Source organism: Canis lupus, chromosome 32, assembly GCF_048164855.1.
Source record: "Canis lupus baileyi chromosome 32, mCanLup2.hap1, whole genome shotgun sequence".
Lineage (NCBI taxonomy): Eukaryota > Metazoa > Chordata > Mammalia > Carnivora > Canidae > Canis > Canis lupus.
In genome coordinates, this window is record NC_132869.1 from 26,189,593 (window position 1) to 26,207,354 (window position 17,762).

The 17,762-nt window shown below is 43.8% G+C and overlaps 1 protein-coding gene across 3 annotated transcripts in view; it reads left to right on the forward strand.

The window, feature by feature from the left end:
• Window positions 1-17,762, forward strand: part of MYZAP (myocardial zonula adherens protein) — an 88,361-nt gene that overhangs the window by 18,970 nt on the left and 51,629 nt on the right. For all 3 annotated transcript variants that reach the window (XR_012022627.1, XM_072808791.1, XM_072808792.1), the window contains exons 3-6: window positions 5,020-5,175; window positions 8,375-8,467; window positions 12,665-12,778; window positions 16,394-16,546. Coding sequence is in view for 2 of the 3 variants with exons in the window: in XM_072808791.1 (XP_072664892.1) it covers window positions 5,020-5,175; window positions 8,375-8,467; window positions 12,665-12,778; window positions 16,394-16,546 (516 nt within the window). In the remaining variant the exon portion in view is untranslated. The remainder of the gene's footprint in view (window positions 1-5,019; window positions 5,176-8,374; window positions 8,468-12,664; window positions 12,779-16,393; window positions 16,547-17,762) is intronic.

Consider the following 17,762-nt stretch of genomic DNA (forward strand, 5'->3'; position numbering starts at 1 on the left):
CCACCCAGGCACCCCCTCCCTGAGAACTCTTCTTGACCAAAGGATTTTCTTCTTTTGCACAGAACACTGTTTTGGATGATTAGATGCTCCAAATCTCTGGCATAGACCCAATTCCAAATATTCTGCTTGCCTGCCTTCCTTCCTTCCTTCCAAACATATTGATTGTGCATCTCTTTGTGCTGAGAGTTAGGGTTAAAACAGTACAGCAGATCCAGCCCCTGCGTTATGGAGCATATCTTATGTAAGATCATATATTCTTAGGGTTTGGGAAATATGATCACCTATTACTGGCCTCACTGACCCCAGCTCTCCAGCAGCCATAAAGTCCTTGCGGCAGGAATTTAGGTGGAGTTACTTTCCTGTACTTTCTCTTCTATTTTTTTTTAAAGATTTATTTATTTATTCACACACACACACACACACACACACACACACACACACACACAGAGAGAGAGAGAGAGAGAGAGGCAGAGACACAGGCAGAGGGAGAAGCAGGCTCCATGCCGGAGCCCGACGCGGGACTCGATTCCGGGACCCCAGGACGGCGCCCTGGGCCAAAGGCAGGCGCTATATCTCCAAGCCACCCAGGGATCCCTTTCTCCTTCTTTCTAAGGCAATTTGCACTACATACATCTTTGGGGAAAACAGCCAGAGCATGAGTCTGTAAGTAAATTTTCAGCCATGAGTATATCCCAGGGAACAGTTTAAATGAAAGATTCTCTGTATATTTCTCTGATTATGTCTATTGTTAATTACATTGCAATTCACGGGGTGCATTTCAGTTGGCTGTTACTTTTTTCCCTTCTTTGACACTGACTTTTTTTTCATTTCCTACATTTGGTAGGGCTTTGGTTTTCCAGGCAGTTTTGCCTAGTATTATTTCATACCCAGGAGGCTTTTTAATAGGCTTAGTATGTTTTAAAGAATTTGATATTTTAATACCAACCAAGCAGCATTATGAAGAAGTTTAAAAAAAAAAAAAAAACAAACCAAACCCCACAACTTTTGACTGCGGAGAATTTCAAACATACACAAAAGGAGACTGAACGGTGTGATGAATTACTGACCCTTCACCCAGCCCCAAAGCCCTCAACCCAAGCTCAGTCTTGCTTGTCTGCACTCCCATCCGCTTCCTCCACCCGGTATCCCAGATATCATAAATATTTAAGCATGTTTCTCTGAAAGATAAAGACTATCTCTCATACAATCACAATGCTGTTATCATGCTTCAGAAACTAATATTTATCTTATAGGGAGATACCTTAAAGGACCTGAGAGGAGAAAAATTCAGCCGCAGACACAGTGCCAAACATGTTGGCTCTTTTCATTTTTTTCCTGAGTTCTCTAGGTTTTCATCAAAAACATACATTTTATCAGAGTGATAGCCTTCTTGGGTTCCTTTGCAACTCTGCTGGATAGAGAGTTTATGACTGGGGTAGACATCAGCTCCCTGTCCCTTGGTCTAACATCTTTCCACAGAGGATGTTCCCTTCAGTTGGACCATATTTACATAATCTGGAAAACTCCCCAGAATTTCTTCCAACTCCCTCTTCAGCAAATACTTATTGAGAAATTCATTGACTGATTCAGTCACTGATAGATGTCAGGGCTTATGATGGTAAAGAAGATCAACGTGGCCCAGTGGCTAGGTGAGCAGCCCTTACATATGTGATGATACTAATAGTCACCGTGTTGTGGTTGTGCTGAAGGTGTAGAGACCTAACCAGTCTGAAAGGTCAGTGAAGATGTCCTTGAGGGAGAGACATTTCAGCCCAGCAGTGGGCACTGGACACAGAGGGAATAGCCCGTGTCACATCCTGTGACAAGGAGGGAGTTGACTGATAAAGGAGCAGAAAGGACGGGGTGGGGGCAGAGGGGGAGATGGAGCCCAGGAGGCCTCCCTGTGCTGAGCCTGCCTCTCCCCAGTGGCCCCAACCAGACCAGGGGCCCAGGCTCTTGGCTTCCCTGCCGCTGAGGTCTGGGCTGCTGCCACATGGAGATGTGAGATTCCATTTCACCCCGACTCTTAGCTGTTTTGAAAGCTTTGTGGTCAAAGGCAAGAGCTTAGATTTGGGAAGATGTACTCAGGCACTTGAATGCTGTGGCCACCTTGGAAGAACTAATAATATTTATATGACAGGGTTATTGTGAGGATAAAGAAAATACTGTGTAATAAAACAGACAACAAATATTTGTTCCCTGTGCTTTATTCATAAACCTCCCTTCTGTTTGCCTATCACAGTGCAGCAGCTGGTCACGGCCTCGGGAACCCTCGCTGTGTGGAGTGGCCAGTGAGAGTGGCCCTGCTCCTGAGCAGAGTCCTGTGCTCAGCCCTTGTCTGGACTCTTTTATTTAGTTCCTGACTTTGTAATAATCTTTTCTTTTTTGTTTTTTGAAAATTGAATGAATGTTATTCATTCAAAAATAATGCACCCCCACCCCTTTTCTTTGGCTAAAAATCAGACATAGGTAGGGATGCCTGGGTGGCTCAGGGGTGAGCGTTTGCCTTTGGCTCAGGTCATGATCCTTGGGTCCTGGGATCAAGTCCCACATCAGGCTGCCCGCATATGGAGCCCACTTATCCCTCTGCCTGTGTCTCTGTGTCTCTCATGAATAAATAAAGTCTTAAAAAAATCAGACAAAAAGAAGCATAAATTAAAAAATGAAATCCTATTTTGCCTGAGGCCACTGGCATTAAAAATTTGGATTCCACCCTTCTAGATGTTTTATGCACATAAACATTTTTAAAACAAAACCAAAAATATAGAAATTACTGTTTTTCTCTTAACAGATCTTCGATATCTTTCTTTCCATGTGTGTAATGATTAGATCTACCACCTCTGGAGCCGTGCTTCACAGACCTCGTATTGTCTGTGACATTTTGTCCATCCACAGGCAGGGAGGCAGAGTTGTCTGTGTGCAGCCACCTGAGCGTTTTCCTGAAAACCAGTCCCGTCTGGGAAAGCCTTTGCTTTGCAGAAATGCATTTCACTAAGCCTTCCCATCCTCATCAGCTTGTTTTTCAGGAACTGGGTGGAGTCTGATTAAAAGAGCATGCTTTTGTTGCCTGGTATTTGGGGAGTTTCATGAGAGCTTTTCCTTTTCCTAATTATTTGTATGGGAAACCAGGGGTCTGGAATCCTAGCTTGTCATTCCACCAAGAGCAACTGAACAGTCTCTTCACCTAAATTTATGTACAAATTCCAAGAGTTGGATTAGTGCCAGTGGGATCCAAGCACAAAGGACTCAAGCAGAATCATTTTCTGGAAGCAAATACCATAGTTCATCTCTTCCCAAATATGTACAGAAGGGTGGGAAGCAATGAGTGTTTTGTTTCCTAATTTTTTTTAAAGCTTCCCATCGTTGACAGGCAAACAGTACAAAAAGGTATAAAGAAAGAATTGAAAGTCATCCTGATACCCAGTACCCCAGCTCTACCATGCTGTCCCCTCCTTAGAGGTCATTACTATTAATAATTTACCATGTATCTTTCTAGACTTTTCTTTGACAACTTTAAATGAATGGGAATGTAAAGTTATATTCTGCAGCAAATGAATGATTTTAAAATGTAAATTACAGTCTTATATGTCAAAAATATTTTGTGAGTCCATGGAAGGAATTGATGCAAAGGTGGTGTAAAAAATTAGTGAGTAGGACACCCGAGTGGCTCAGTTGGTTAAGTGTCCCACCCTTGATTTTGGCTCCTGTCATGATCTTAGGGTCGAGCCCTGAGTTGGGATTCTCATAGCACAGAATCTGCTTACTGTCTCTCTCTCCTTCTGTCCCTACCCCTGCTTGTTTTTTTTTTTTTTTGTTTGTTTGTTTGTCTCTCTCTGTCTCTGTAAGTATATAAAATCTTAAAAGATAGTGGGAGAGCAGGCTTGCCATATGGAATTCAGGCTTCTGTACTGTGATTGTCATGGTCAGGGTTAGCCCCAGGGGAGACTGGTGTAGGCTGGTTTGTCTGTGAAGCCTCAGTCCCTGATTTTGTCTTGCCCTTCTCTGTCATGGGGACTCTTTCTCTGTCATCCTGGACCTAACAAAGCCCATGGTGTGGGGAAGTATACTTAGTGTCGGAAGGACAGAATTGTCCTTGAACCTAGATGTGTGGCTATAAGCAAGTTATTTAACCTCTCTGAACTTTGGTTTTCTCAGCTATTAAGTGAAGAGGACAATTGCTATGTCACAGAATGGTTGTAAAGATTAAACGTACTAAGGAACCTATCTGGCTTATAGTAGAAGCTGAACAAATCCTAATTTTCTTTTCTCTAGCTTCTTGAGCCTTCATTCTAGAAAAGTGTGTTAGGACTTGAACGTGTTATCCTTTCCCAAGGGTATTAAATCTCTGGGTGAAGGGATTAAAGTGCAAGAAAGTTCTTTTGGCTGAAGTCCCGCTGGCTCTGCCTGGCTTTTCAGAAATATTTCATGAATGGTCATAACAGGTTGTGTACTCCTCCACCCCCGGCCCCCCCACCCCCCGGCCTTTTCTCTGAGCTGGCTCCAGGGTGGGTCTTAACCTCAGGGGACAATTTGGCTGCCAGTGGACAGCCAACATTCTTCCCCCAGTATCTCAACCTCATGCATTTCAAGTGATGTATTTAATGATGAGGTTGAAGGCATACAGAGGAACTGCTTTTCAGGGGAGAAGCAGCATTATTAGGACACCTGGACTGTGAAAGTGCCGACTCTTGCTCTTGTCGTGAGGGGCAACAAAGGTCAACCTGGCACCTCCGTGAGAATGAAAGGCGCTCCTCTGGGCTGGTAGGGCCCTGCAGATGCACTCTTAGGTAGATGGACAGTGCTTTGATAGAAATTTGAGAAAGATGGCCTTCCTCCAGGGTAGAGGCTGGCATGACCCGTTCCAGGTGCAGGCAGGAGGAAAGTGACCGGGCTGGATTTCCGCTGGGCTCCTTAGTGCCGGCACAGCCCAAACTGCCACATACAATGTACCCATTATCGCAACTGTTTCTACCAGGCCTAAACAGTCATTATTCTTTTCTCTTTTCTACCTTCTTGAAGCTCCCTGAACTAAGCAATGGAGAACCAACCAGGAAACTTCCTCAGGGTGTTGTCTATGGCGTGGTGCGGAGATCAGATCCAAACGAGCAGAAAGAAATGGTGGTATATGGGTGGTCCACCAACCAGCTGAAAGAAGAGATGAACTACATCAGAGATGTGAGTCATTTGAGGATTGCTGTTTTTGGTTTTGTTTGTACTCCTTTTGTAGCATGTGAGACGGTGCAGTTGGAAGCATTGACATGAATGTAATAAAGCCTTTTGGAAGAATTTCTAGCATTACTGTTTTCGATGGAAATGTTTCTCCATATCTTCACGTAATGTTAAAGGTACATATACGTAATTCTGTAGTGAAGTATAGAGTGAACTGCTAGAGGTTGTTAAGTACGGATGCTCAGGAGACCAAATGATTCCATTCTTCCACGTATGATATAGAGACTTTTAAGTGATTTTTCTTATTATGTAGGACACTCCACTCCTAATACATGAGTTTCAAAAATGATATAAATTTGATTGCTTTTGGTTGTAAGGAACAGAAAAGCCAACTCAAAGAGGAAATTTGTCTCATGTGGGGTAAGTATTGGGGTAGGTGGGCTCTCGCCAGGGCACATCCAAGCTCCAGTCCTCTGAATCCTACTCAGAGTTTCCATTGGTTCTTTCCTCCTTTGTGTCAGGCTTATGGCATCATCTAAAAATATGATGGTGGCTGGAGGAAGAGGCTACTTGTCTCTGGTTTCTTTTTTTAGAGTCCTTCTGTTAGGCTTCTTATATCTCATTGGCCAGGATTGGGTCACAGGCCCATTCCCAAATCCATCCCTGGATGGATCCCCTGGTGAGGGGAATGGGATTGATTATAGCTGGTTCAGATCAGTTAGTCGAAATAGATGCTGAGAAGTCAACCACAGTAGACACTGTCCATCTCAGGCCAATCAATGTCATTTCTTTGTGTTTAATATAACATTTCTTATATTTCTTAATTGCACACTCTTTTAAGAAAATTTGGAAAATACAAAAGTGTGTCAAGAAGAAATCAAAACCATCCATAATTCTACCATTTAACCAGAGCTGTTTTTTTTTTTTTTTTTTTTAATTTTTTCCAGAGCTGTTGTTAAGGAGCATTTTCTTCTACATTTTTTATTTGTTTTCATCCATCCATCCATCCATCCATCTCCATTCCTTTTTGGTTCTTTGGCCTCCCAGTGCCCTGTTGACCAAATCAGTATCATTAGATAGAGAGGAAATTAGTTACTCTGACCCTGATGAGCTCAGAGCACCACCTGTGGACTAAAAAGTGCTCATGGGAAGCAGAGCAGTGTGGGGCAGTGGGGTACCCCTTAGACCTTGGTTCAACATCTACCTCTGTGTTTGGCCCAGCCAAGCTTTTGTTTCTGTGGGCTTCAGTTTTCTCCTATATAGATTGTGGAGGGTGGAAAGGGACCCCTAAAGTCAAAACTTCTAGCTTTTTATATGGTGTGTTTGCAGAGAAGATACAAAGTCATGTTATCAGCTTTTGTATAGTTTTTTAATTTAATTTAATTTTTTTTGTACAGTTTTTTTAAAAGAACATCTCATTGAGTATTAAAAATAACTGTTTTGGGCACCTTCTTTCACGTGTCTTGAAAGATTTAGATACTTATATAATTAAAAGAAATAAAAAAATCTTGTCTTAGTTAAAAATAATAAATGCTTAACAGAGAAAATGAAGAAAAGCCAAAAAAGTTACATACATACACAAATGTACAGGACAACTATGACAACCACCACCCTCAAATCCCCAATCATTCTACTCCCCAAATATAATTTTTAATCATTCAGAGTATCTCATTCTTGACTTCCTCTATAGAAGCAACTTGAACATTCCTCATCTCCAGTATTTTTCTCATGTAAATACTTAGTCCCTTCTCATATACCTCGGATAAAAAGGCACTGCTTCACAGGTAAACCTTTTAAGCAGAGCTGAAGAGCCGCCAGTTGCCCAAGACAAAAACAACAGGTGGAGGCTGGTTGTGAACCAGGGATGACATGTGCCTGGGACACAGGGGTGGTTCTGACCTGGATTACTAGCCTCCATTGTGACCTGTAACATAAAATTAATTTCCAGGTCCCACCTTCTATAGCTGGTTTCAAATCCATCCTGGCCTGCTCATCCCTAAGCATGTTTATGGGATTGTTCTCTCTTGCCATGAGTGATTCTGGCCCAGTTGGCTTCTTGTACCACTTGCCATCCAGCTTGAGAGCCAACCTACTCCCCACTGATGAGCAGCATGAGAGCCAATTAGGGCCATGGTGAAAACCTTTCTGTCTGCCAGAGTGTTTTGGGCCTCATTTCCCCAAAATGTTTGTAGATAACAGCAAGAAAGTAGACTCTTGATCAGAATTCATTTAGGAAAGTCTTGGCATCTTGATTTACACCTTGCTGCCAAAATTTTCACCAATACGCAGTCACCTCTAACAAACATGCAATCTGATTTAAAACCTGTGCTAGCTATGCAAATACAGCTTCAAGGTGAAGTGCTCCCTCGTGCTATCCCCTAATTCCTACCTACTACTGTCTTTGAGTCCCTCCTGCCATGGAAGTTCTGGAACTACCTGCAGAGGGCTCCCTTGAGACCTCGTTTCTATTTGAGGATCCCTGAGCTCTCCATTAAGCAGAGCAGGAGCAGGGGCTTTTTTTGACCCTTGACAGGGTCAAGGCCTTTTTTTTTTTTTTTTTAATAAAAATTGTAAGGACCTGGTTACTCCTCCAAAAGTGCTACTATAGAGGAACTTCAACAGTGGTTGTGTAAACAGGTGTTTGGAGGATTACCCTGACTTTTGTTATATTTTGTGCCTGTGTATTATTGATAAATGAGAAATGTTCAAATTTATGGTCTCTCTATGCTCATACTTCCCTGCCGTATATTTCAGATGTTTAATTGCTCTTTGGTGGTCAGAGCAGAGATAGGGAAAATTAGAGGTTGCTTTTTTTTTTTTTTTTGTCTTCTTAGTCACTTGTTTATAGAGTCAACTTGTTAATTTTCTACTTATAAAAATGTGTGATAGGAAAAGGAATCTTGCTGAATGTGTTTTGACAGGTGATAGGTGCATTTCAACAAACCATTTTTTCTTTAGGGCTTATTATTTGGATAATTAATCTTTATTAATAATTACAAACATTCATAATAATACATATTTATTGTTGTTATTTGGATAATTCCCTTGGCTTCTAACTAGATATTAGAAGTGATTTTCTTAATCTCCCAAACTGTCATGTTCTTAAAATTGTTTTTTTTTGTGGAACCCTCCTGTCATTAGTGTTTCAGAAAATCTCTCAAAATTTTGTAACTTGATCTCTAACTAGCATCTTTGTGGGCTGCAGGTGAGAGCCACTTTGGAAAAAGTAAGGAAGCGAATGTATGGAGACTATGATGAAATGAGACAGAAGATTCGACAGCTTACCCAGGAATTGTCAGTAAGTGAATATCTCAGTGACTTGGAAATATGGAGGGATGGTAGGGCTTAGGACTCCCTCTGAGTGGCTGGTGCCTGAACATATTTGAGTTTATGATGTTCTTTGTGAATAGAATCATATTTTAAATGAACTGAGGGAATTTTATCACAGAATTAAGTGTATTATTTAAAGGGACATTTGTGGCAAGAAGAATCTTTACATTCAAAGCATTCCCTCCACAGTGAGGGACAAGACAAGGAAGCCAGCTATCATCATTACTATTTAATATTGTACCTGAGAGATTAGCCAATGGAATTAAACAGGAGAAACAAATTTAGAGGTATAAAAACCAGACAGGTAGATGTAAAACTGTCACTGTTTACAAACTGTATGATTATATACCCAGAAAGCACAAGTGAGCCAATGGAAAAAAAAAAAAAACTACTGTAAAAAACAATTTTGTAAGGTAGCAGGGTAAAAAAATTAATAGGTACAAACAAATAGATTTCAGTATACAAAACACAACTGGTGAGAAGAAACAAGAGCAAAGAGAACTACCAAATATCTAGGAGTAAACTATACCAAGAGGAAAGACATACTATGTACTTAGATAGGAATTGCCAACATTGTAAGATGTCCGTACTACTCAGGGTAATACACAAATGTAATGTAACCCAATAAAAATACCAACAGATTTTTATTTTATGTCATTCTTATAACTGGACTAGGTGATTCCAGAGTATACAGAAAATAAATAGGAAGCATTGAGGAAATTCTGGGGAAAAAAATGCAATGAGGAAGACTAGCTCTATTAATGTTATAAGAAACTGAGAGAGCCTCAGAGATTAGGACAGAATCATATTAACACATAAAAAAGTAAGCATCCATGAAAAAAGTGAAGAAATGGACTCCAATATATGATAAATGTAGCATCTCAAATAAAGAGAGGAAAATGGACCAGTGAAGATATGCTTTGGGGAATATATTTTTTTTAAGATTTTATTTATTCATGAGAGACCCAGAGAGATAGGCAGAGACATAGGCAGAGGGAAAAGCAGGCTCCCTGTGAGGTGCCTGACTCGGGATTTGATCCCAGAACCCTGGGATCACGCCCTGAGCCAACGGCAGAAACTCCACCACCCAGCTACCAGGGGCCCATGTGGGGACAATTTATATGCTTTTGTGACAGACTTCTGGTGAATTCCAAAGACATCAAAGACTTAAGTGCTGAAGATGAAACTTAAAAGTACCAGAAGAAAACATGTGAATTCTTTTATATTCTTGGGGTGGAGAAGGCTTTTCGTTACTCTGATGTGGAATTCTAAAACTACAAAAGAAAAGTTTGGTAACTTTGACTACACTGAAATGAAGGACGTGTGCTGGCAGAGACACCAGTCAAAGTCTAATGACAAACCTGGCAAAATGATTTGCCCTTCATGTCATAGGTAATAGGCTGATTTTCTGAGTATTTAAAGAGCTCTCAGGCATCAAGAAGAAAAGGCCACAACTCATAAAAATAGGCAAAATATTTGTTATGGAGTACTTATAGTAAAAGAAGGATGAAGAGCTCTTAAATGTCTGGCAGGATGCTCTGCTTCCCTCTCATTAAGAAAAACTTGGATTAAAACCATCCTGACTGGGGATCCCTGGGCGGCTTAGCAGTTTGGCACCTGCTTTCGGCCCAGGGCGCGATCCTGGGGACCTGGGATCAAGTCCCACATCGGGCTCCTGCATGGAGCCTGCTTCTCCCTCTGCCTATGTTTCTGCCTCTCTCTCTCTCTGTCTCTCATGGATAAATAAATGAAATCTTTAAAAAAATAATAAAACTATCCTGAAGTGTAATTTTTACCTGTGAGACTGGCACACCTATAGGGGCAGACAAGATACTATATTAGGGTGCTGTGGAGGAAGAGGCAGATTGCTGGATAGGATAGAATTTTGTGTTACTCTGAGGGAGAGCGATTTGGCTGTAGCTACCAAAATTACAAAGGCCTCCATCCTGTGACTTAGCAGTTCTGTTCCTGAGAGCATATTCCCTAAACTCTCACGCGTGAACTGACATAGGTATGAACTTAGTTATCACAGCATTGTTCGCTGTAGTAACAAGGTTGGAAACCTAACTTTCCATTAAGAAGAGAAAAGTAAAATAAATTATGACTCTACAATAGGGTACACAGAAGGAGAAGGCGCCTTCTTTTGGCATAGGGTGGCATAGTCGAGCCTCCAACTCTTGATTTCGGCTCAGGTCGTGATCTCAGGGGTGTGGAATCTAGCCCTGCAGCAGGCTCCCTGCTCAGTGGAGAGTCTGCTTGAGGCTCGTGTCTCTCTCTCCCTCTCCCTTTGCTCCTCTCCCTGCCCCTGTGCCCAAAATAAATAAATAAATCTTAAAAAGGAGGGGGGGAGCATAGGGGAAGGGGAGGGAGGAGGAAAGAATAAAAAGAGCAAGTAAGCTCTTCAAAATGAGATATGGGAAGATTTCAAAGATACAGAGTATATGGTATAAAAAAAAGCAAAATACAAGAAAATAGGTACAATGAACTACCATTTACATAAGACAGGAGGGGAAAATAAGTATGTTTAGATAGTTTTGTGGGTGCAAAAGTAGTTACTAGAAGGATAATCAAGAAACAAATTAACGGATTCTTTTTTTTTAAAAAAGATTTAAAAAAATTTATTTATGATAGACAGAGAGAGAGAGAGGCAGAGACACAGGCAGAGGGAGAAGCAGGCTCCATGCCGGGAGCCCGGCGCAGGACTGGATCCCGGGACTCCAGGATCGCGCCCTGGGCCAAAGGCAGGCGCTAAACCACTGAGCTACCCAGGGATCCCCAAATTAACTGATTCTTAATTGAGAGGCAGAGTAGGCAAGGTGGTCCCTGAGCAGATGGGACAGGAGTGACAGATTTATGTTAGTGTGTACCTTTTACATTTTGTAAATGTTTCAACTATGTGAATGTCTTACTTTCCAATTTAAGAGAAAATAACATTCCTCTGATTTAAACAAGCTAATGCCTGCGAAAAAATTATTTTTTGTATTTTTGATTCATAATGTTGAAAGAAAAAAAGTCCACGTATACACAACCTACTTTCCGTAAAGGTGAATCTCTGCAGGAAGGAAGCACAGCTACGCCAGCCGTGTTAGAGGTTAGCGCATGACTTGGCCGCGAGATTATCTGCTTAAGTAAGACCCATTGCCTTGATTATAGGGGTGGGGGCGTAGCCCATTCTCAACTGGCATGTAGGAAGAGGTTTGTGAAATTCTCACATACTTGTGGAAATTGAGTCTGCCATCCACTGACACGCGCTAACAACTGTAATTAAAGCCGGAGGATTGGAGTTGCAATAGATGCGCAGACAGGTCCCTGCCCCTGGCTTTCCATCACCGTCTCTTGCACACCCTCATTTTCCCATGCAAGAAACTATGTCTCTGCCCCGTCTCCTCCCCTAGGCCAGCCCTCATTCTGCAGCCACATTACCATTGCTAAATTCTTGCAATGTGAACACACCCCTGAGCAAGAACGTGCCCCCCACCCTGTTCCTGGGCCTGCCCTGCTGTTTCAACTCTGCTTCCCATGTGCAGGGTGCCCCTCTGGTTCTGTCATTGCTGACTGCTTTCTGTGGCTCCAGCAGACCCCACCGGCATCCACCCTTGAGCCTAGCCCGAATCCTTACCCCTCATTCTCCTGCCTCCCTGCTCCCAGACCTTCTTGAAGGTTTGGCTTAAACTTGTAGAACTCTCTCTGATGAGACTGTCTGCAACACGTTAAACACACACACCCAACAAAGACACGGCAGCAGCGGCAGCCCCAGAATGATGCTGGAGAACTGTGTGCACCCCAGATGTGCTCTTTCTGTGCTGAGTGGAAAGAGCAAGATGTCATGAGAAGATATTCCAACTGGGTTTTAGTTATACCCTTATACAGTGGTTCTAGCTGTACCGCTTCTCAGTTGCTGGTGTGCAAACCCCGTAGCTTCTCTGATTCTGTTTCTTCCATGTGAAGGGGGATGGTCTGCTGCTGCACCTGTTGTGAGGAGCCGGTGAGGCCTGTGGGTGAATATGTAAAGGAAGAGCCTTCTTGTCTTTCCCCTCTCTGGGTCATGCAGATGTTGAATTTGCAATTTTAAGCTGCACTTGGAATATCAGGAGAAGGTTCTAGCCTAACTGAAGCTTGTTGCAGGTATAAATGGTTTTGTGTAACCATCTCGTCATCTGTTCAGGCTTCACAGGCTCAGCAGGAGTATCTTGAGAGTCACATCCAGACACAGTCGTCAGCCCTGGACAGTTTTAATGCCATGAACTCAACCTTAACGTCGGACTCCATTGGCCTGCAGGTACTCCAGTGCTCGCCGTTAGCCTGGGTGCCCTCTGGGGTGCCCTCTGTTACGGGGCCGGCATGCCTAACCAAGTGTGGGTCCGTGCCTCGGTAGTAAAGTAAGTCACGGGATGTCTTCAGATCATTATTTAGGATCCTTCAAGCATGGCCACAGTAAAGCCCATACCAGGAAGCTAGTGAAGGAGGTGAGAGGAAGTGCTTCCAAGCCAAGACTCTAAACCTTTGAGTAGAATTTGTTTTTGCCTTCGTTAAAATGGGTGTTTAGATCCTGAGCTCCATTAGAGGTGTCACTTTCTCCAGTAGGTACCCAAGTGGTCTTAAGTATTAGCACTTAAAACAGCACAGCAGCCCCTGTTCTTTTAGCTCTCGCGTTACGGGAAGTTCCACCCAAGCACGGAAAAGACAGACCTACTCACAGACCATCTGTACTCATTCATGGCAAGTAACTCCCAAAGGCTGTGAAGCACTTTTTACTAATTTAGAAATTATTTTGCAATAAAAGAAATCCTGTGCATTCCAAAGAATGTCTTTAGTACGAGGCGGGAAGGCAGAAGGATTCAGGACGCTCTGAATGTGCGTCCTCGGTCCACTTCAGGATTGCTCCCGTGATTGAACTGCCTTGCTGGGAGTTCACCCCGCCAGTGCTACCCATTGTTACCCTTCCAACTGAGTCCTGCATCTAATATGTAGATTAACTTGAAAAGGTTCAGAACAGCATTACATTCACCAGAAACACTCTCCCTTGGCTTTGGTTTCCAGATAGGCACACAACAGTTTCTTGCCTCTTCTCTAAATCCATTTGGCTCTTATTTTTTTTCCCTTCCCTAAAGGGTGCCGCAGCTATTATGTGTCCTTCCCAGTTCTATACAAATAACAGATAAATTTTCATGTTGAAATCCTCCACTTCCCCATGAGCCTGGTTTTCTCTGGTCACAGCTGTGAGGGCAGTAGTGCCAACCACAAAGCTAGATACAGCAGCGGGCCTGGGCAGGCATCGTGTTGGGATTTGGCTGGGAGGCCATTTCTGGTGGGGTCTTGGAGCCTCACCCCTTTCCTGATCCTTCTTAGTGCATGCTGGTTTTCCCCTGGCCCGAGGCCTGGCCCTGCTCTGGGTCTGGTGTGGTTTTCCCTTTCTTCTGCCATCAAGGGAGCTTGGCAAGGCTCCCTTTCCTTCTCTCTTGGGCATCTTTTCGCTCCTGGCCAAACAGTAGGAGATGCTGTACCTCACCTAAGTGCAGACCTGGTTGGTATGGGCACTGATTTTCTGGGTTCTCTTCCCCACCTGTACTTCTGACCTGCCATCCCGCTGGTGCTCCAGGCAGTGAGGTCAGCCATCAGAATAGGGTCAGCCATAACCCAGGTATCTGACTGGTTCCTAGTTACAGTCCAGTGTCTTGGCCTGGGGCAGACAGAGGAGCTTTATAATGAAAAGATTAAAAATTATGTTAAGGGGCACCTGGGTGGCTGAGTTGGTTAAGCATCTGCCTTTGGCTCAAGTCATGATCCCAGAGTCATGGGATCGAGCTCCGCATCGGGCTCCCTGCTCAGTAGGGAATCTGCTTCGCCCTTTGCTTCTCCCCATCACTCTTGCTTAATGCCAGTTAATATTGGTATGATTTAATGCTTTGGGTTCTACATGGTTAACTCCTCATTCATACAGAGAATGGCTTCCATAACCTGGAATTCTTACCACCGGGGACTGGGTTGTGTGTACCATCTACCACCTCCCCAAGTCACGTTCGACTTTCAGTTAGATTTGGAAACCCTGGGGTTGGACACATGTTCTAATGCCTATATCCTCTTTGTAGAGGATTAGTCTTTGAAGCTTCCTCAAGTCCTTAGCCTTCACTGTAGATAAAATGCCTCTGATTCCTAAACCTACTTGAATCAGGAGAAAGGATTTTTGATGGAGGTAAATAGACATTAACAAAAACACAGAAGCCATTTGGAAGCACAGAATCAGAAGATATTTGAGCTGCAAAGGGCTTTAGAAACCACCTGGCCCAATCACTCCCTCTCCAAGGCCCACTGGCTCTACAGATAGAACTCTTGTGCTCATGAACCTACATCTGGACCCAGGGTTCTAGTCCTGGCTCTACTGCTAGCCAGACACCTTGTTCAAGTCGTTTTTTTCTGCTGGCCTCAGCTTGTTTATCCATAAAACAGGGGGACTGGGGATCATCTCAGCAGTTCCTTACACTTCTGACAGCCTGTGAAATCAAACCAAGGTTCTGGTCTGTCAATAATAATGAAAATGGGATAGTTTGGGCAAGGGGAGAGGTCAGAGCCTTGCAGAAGTAAGAAGCCAACAATCTTCAGATTCACTTGAATTTCCTGGCTGTGATATGGTGCTTTTCTTTTCTCCTTTTCCATCTTCTTTTTATTTATTTATTTATTTTTTTAATTTTTATTTATTTATGATAGTCACACACAGAGAGAGAGAGAGAGAGAGAGAGGCAGAGACATAGGCAGAAGGAGAAGCAGGCTCCATGCACCGGGAGCCCGACGTGGGATTCGATCCCGGGTCTCCAGGATCGCGCCCTGGGCCAAAGGCAGGCGCCAAACCGCTGCGCCACCCAGGGATCCCTCCATCTTCTTTTTAACAATAACTTTTTAAAAAGATTTTATTTATTGTTCCTCATGAGAGAGACAGAGAGACAGAGACATAGGCAGAGGGAGAAGCAGGCTCCCTGTGAGGAGCGCGATGCAGGACTCGATCCCAGGACCCTGGGATCACAACCTGAATCAAAGGCAGATGCTCAACCACTGAGCCACGTAGGTGTCCCTAATTTAATCATTCTTGCTCCAGTGGATGGCCTGGAGCAATAATCAACAGGATTTTTTGCTTGTCAGGCACTTGTCTGAGTCACCAGACTCTGTTCCCTGGTACTTCTTCATTGCCACAGTTCTCTGCCTGGTAGGGGAAGGGGAAGCGTTTGCTGGCACCATCAGAACCTGAGCTGTGCTGTGGCTGTCCTGGTAGGTGGTTTCACAAGTACAGAAGGGACAGCCCCTTTAAGGAAAAAGGGGACTATCTCCATTCTACAAAACGTATGTTTTTATTTTTTGATTTTGTTGTAGGAATTTGAAAGATACAGAAAACACAGGGAAGGAAATAAATATCCTCCATAGTCTTACCACATAGAGATAACCATTATTTGGATCTTGATGAAATTCATCCCAGTCTTCTGAAAACTTGTCTCTACATAAACACGTTTGAACCGATGCCTATACATTTTCCTCTTCAAAATGGGATTTGTTCTATCCTTACTATTTTCAAAACATAATTTTTCTTACATGAAATGATGCATTATTCCACTTTTCCTGGAAAGACTCCATTTTTATCCATCTCCATCCATCCTGAGCAGGGGCAGGTGGTGTGGGCAGAGGCTGTGGGGTGTGATGTGGAGGCTTGCTGGCCCAGCCAACTACAGAACCTTAGACCACTTGCCCATGGTGGGGGGCCCTCAGCCCCCCAGATACCAGCCTCCTGGCTTGCAGCTGCTTGACATCTCTCCCAATGGTTAATGGCAAAGGGATGTCCCGGTGCATGACTCTGGCCATGTTTTCTCACATCACCAGATCTGGTTTTGATTTCTTTTTATGCCACTAGAAAACCCTCGTGGATGTTACTCTGGAAAATAGCAACATTAAGGATCAAATCCGAGATCTGCAGCAGACCTATGAAGCATCCATGGGCCAGCTGCGGGAAAAGCAGAGGCAGTTGGAGGTAGCGCAAGTTGAAAATCAGCTGTTGAAGATGAAGGTAAAGTAGGAGACCGCGGATTTCCCCCTGACCCTTCTCTTCTTTCCCTTTCCTTCTCTCTCTTCCCATCATTAACAAATCCATCTCCTTTCTTCTGTTTTCTTGGTTGGCATTTCCCATACTTTTTGTGGCCAACTCCATAGGGCTTGGCTTCAAGGCACCGAGGGGGCATCTATGTTCACTATTCCCAGTTCAGATTGGGATGCACCACAAATACCCTGAGTGGGAACTTCTGCCCTGGCCCCAGTGGCGTTAAGGGCTGCTGAGACAGTCATCACGGCACCACTGTCACATACTGAGAGGGCGGGGGGTTGCCCACAGGTCTGGGACTTCAGAAGACTTCACTGTTGAGATTTTCTCTGATGTCTCAAGGTATTTCTGGTTTGATAATAAAGAGCCTGCTGGAAGGTAATAAGGGCTGTTTATTATCAAGGGCATGCAGGAAGAAGATCCGTGGGTGACCGAGGACGCTGGGCAGTGGTTGAGTGGGCCAATGAGGGACAGGAGGGACATAGCCCTTTCTAGAAGTCTCTGTTTGCCATGGAAATGGAGTGCAGGACACATTGTGTGTCTCTCAGCTGATGATAATCACTGCTCAGGATATTCCATTTTGTGGCTGCTTGCACCAGAACCTCTCTAGTGATGAGAAGGTTGATTAGCACCAACAGAGACTTTTGTTGGATCTTAGAAATAAATGTCATGTACCCCATGGAGTTTGAAGTATACTTCCTTTATCCAGAGCTCACACATCACACACACAGAGCTCAGCTCTCTGGAAAAAGCAATAAGCTGGAAGGACGGGACACAGACCTTCTGCAGCATAAAATCAATGGCATGAGGTTCAAAGGCAAGGATGGGGCGTGGGCAGAAAGGGAGTACCAGCCACCTCCAACCTGAGTCCTGCTCACCCATCTGCTTTTTCTTTTCTCTTGAGCTGGGGCCCAGGGAGGCACTGGGAGGTCCTGGCTTAGTGTCCCCAGACCAGGTGGGAATGTTTCTAAATGCGGTATTTAGGAAAGCACAAACATGTGGAAAGGCTGAGTCCAGATTTCTTCTATGAGCTGAACTGAAGTCTCTCCTAGGTACTGTTTGGCCAGTGTGATTAATAGGACAGCTTTAACTCCATGTGGGCAACTTGTCTTCAAAGGCCTCCCCGCTTCTGTGACATAACAAGATTTTAAAATAATGTATACACATGGTGGGGTGCGGCGGGAGG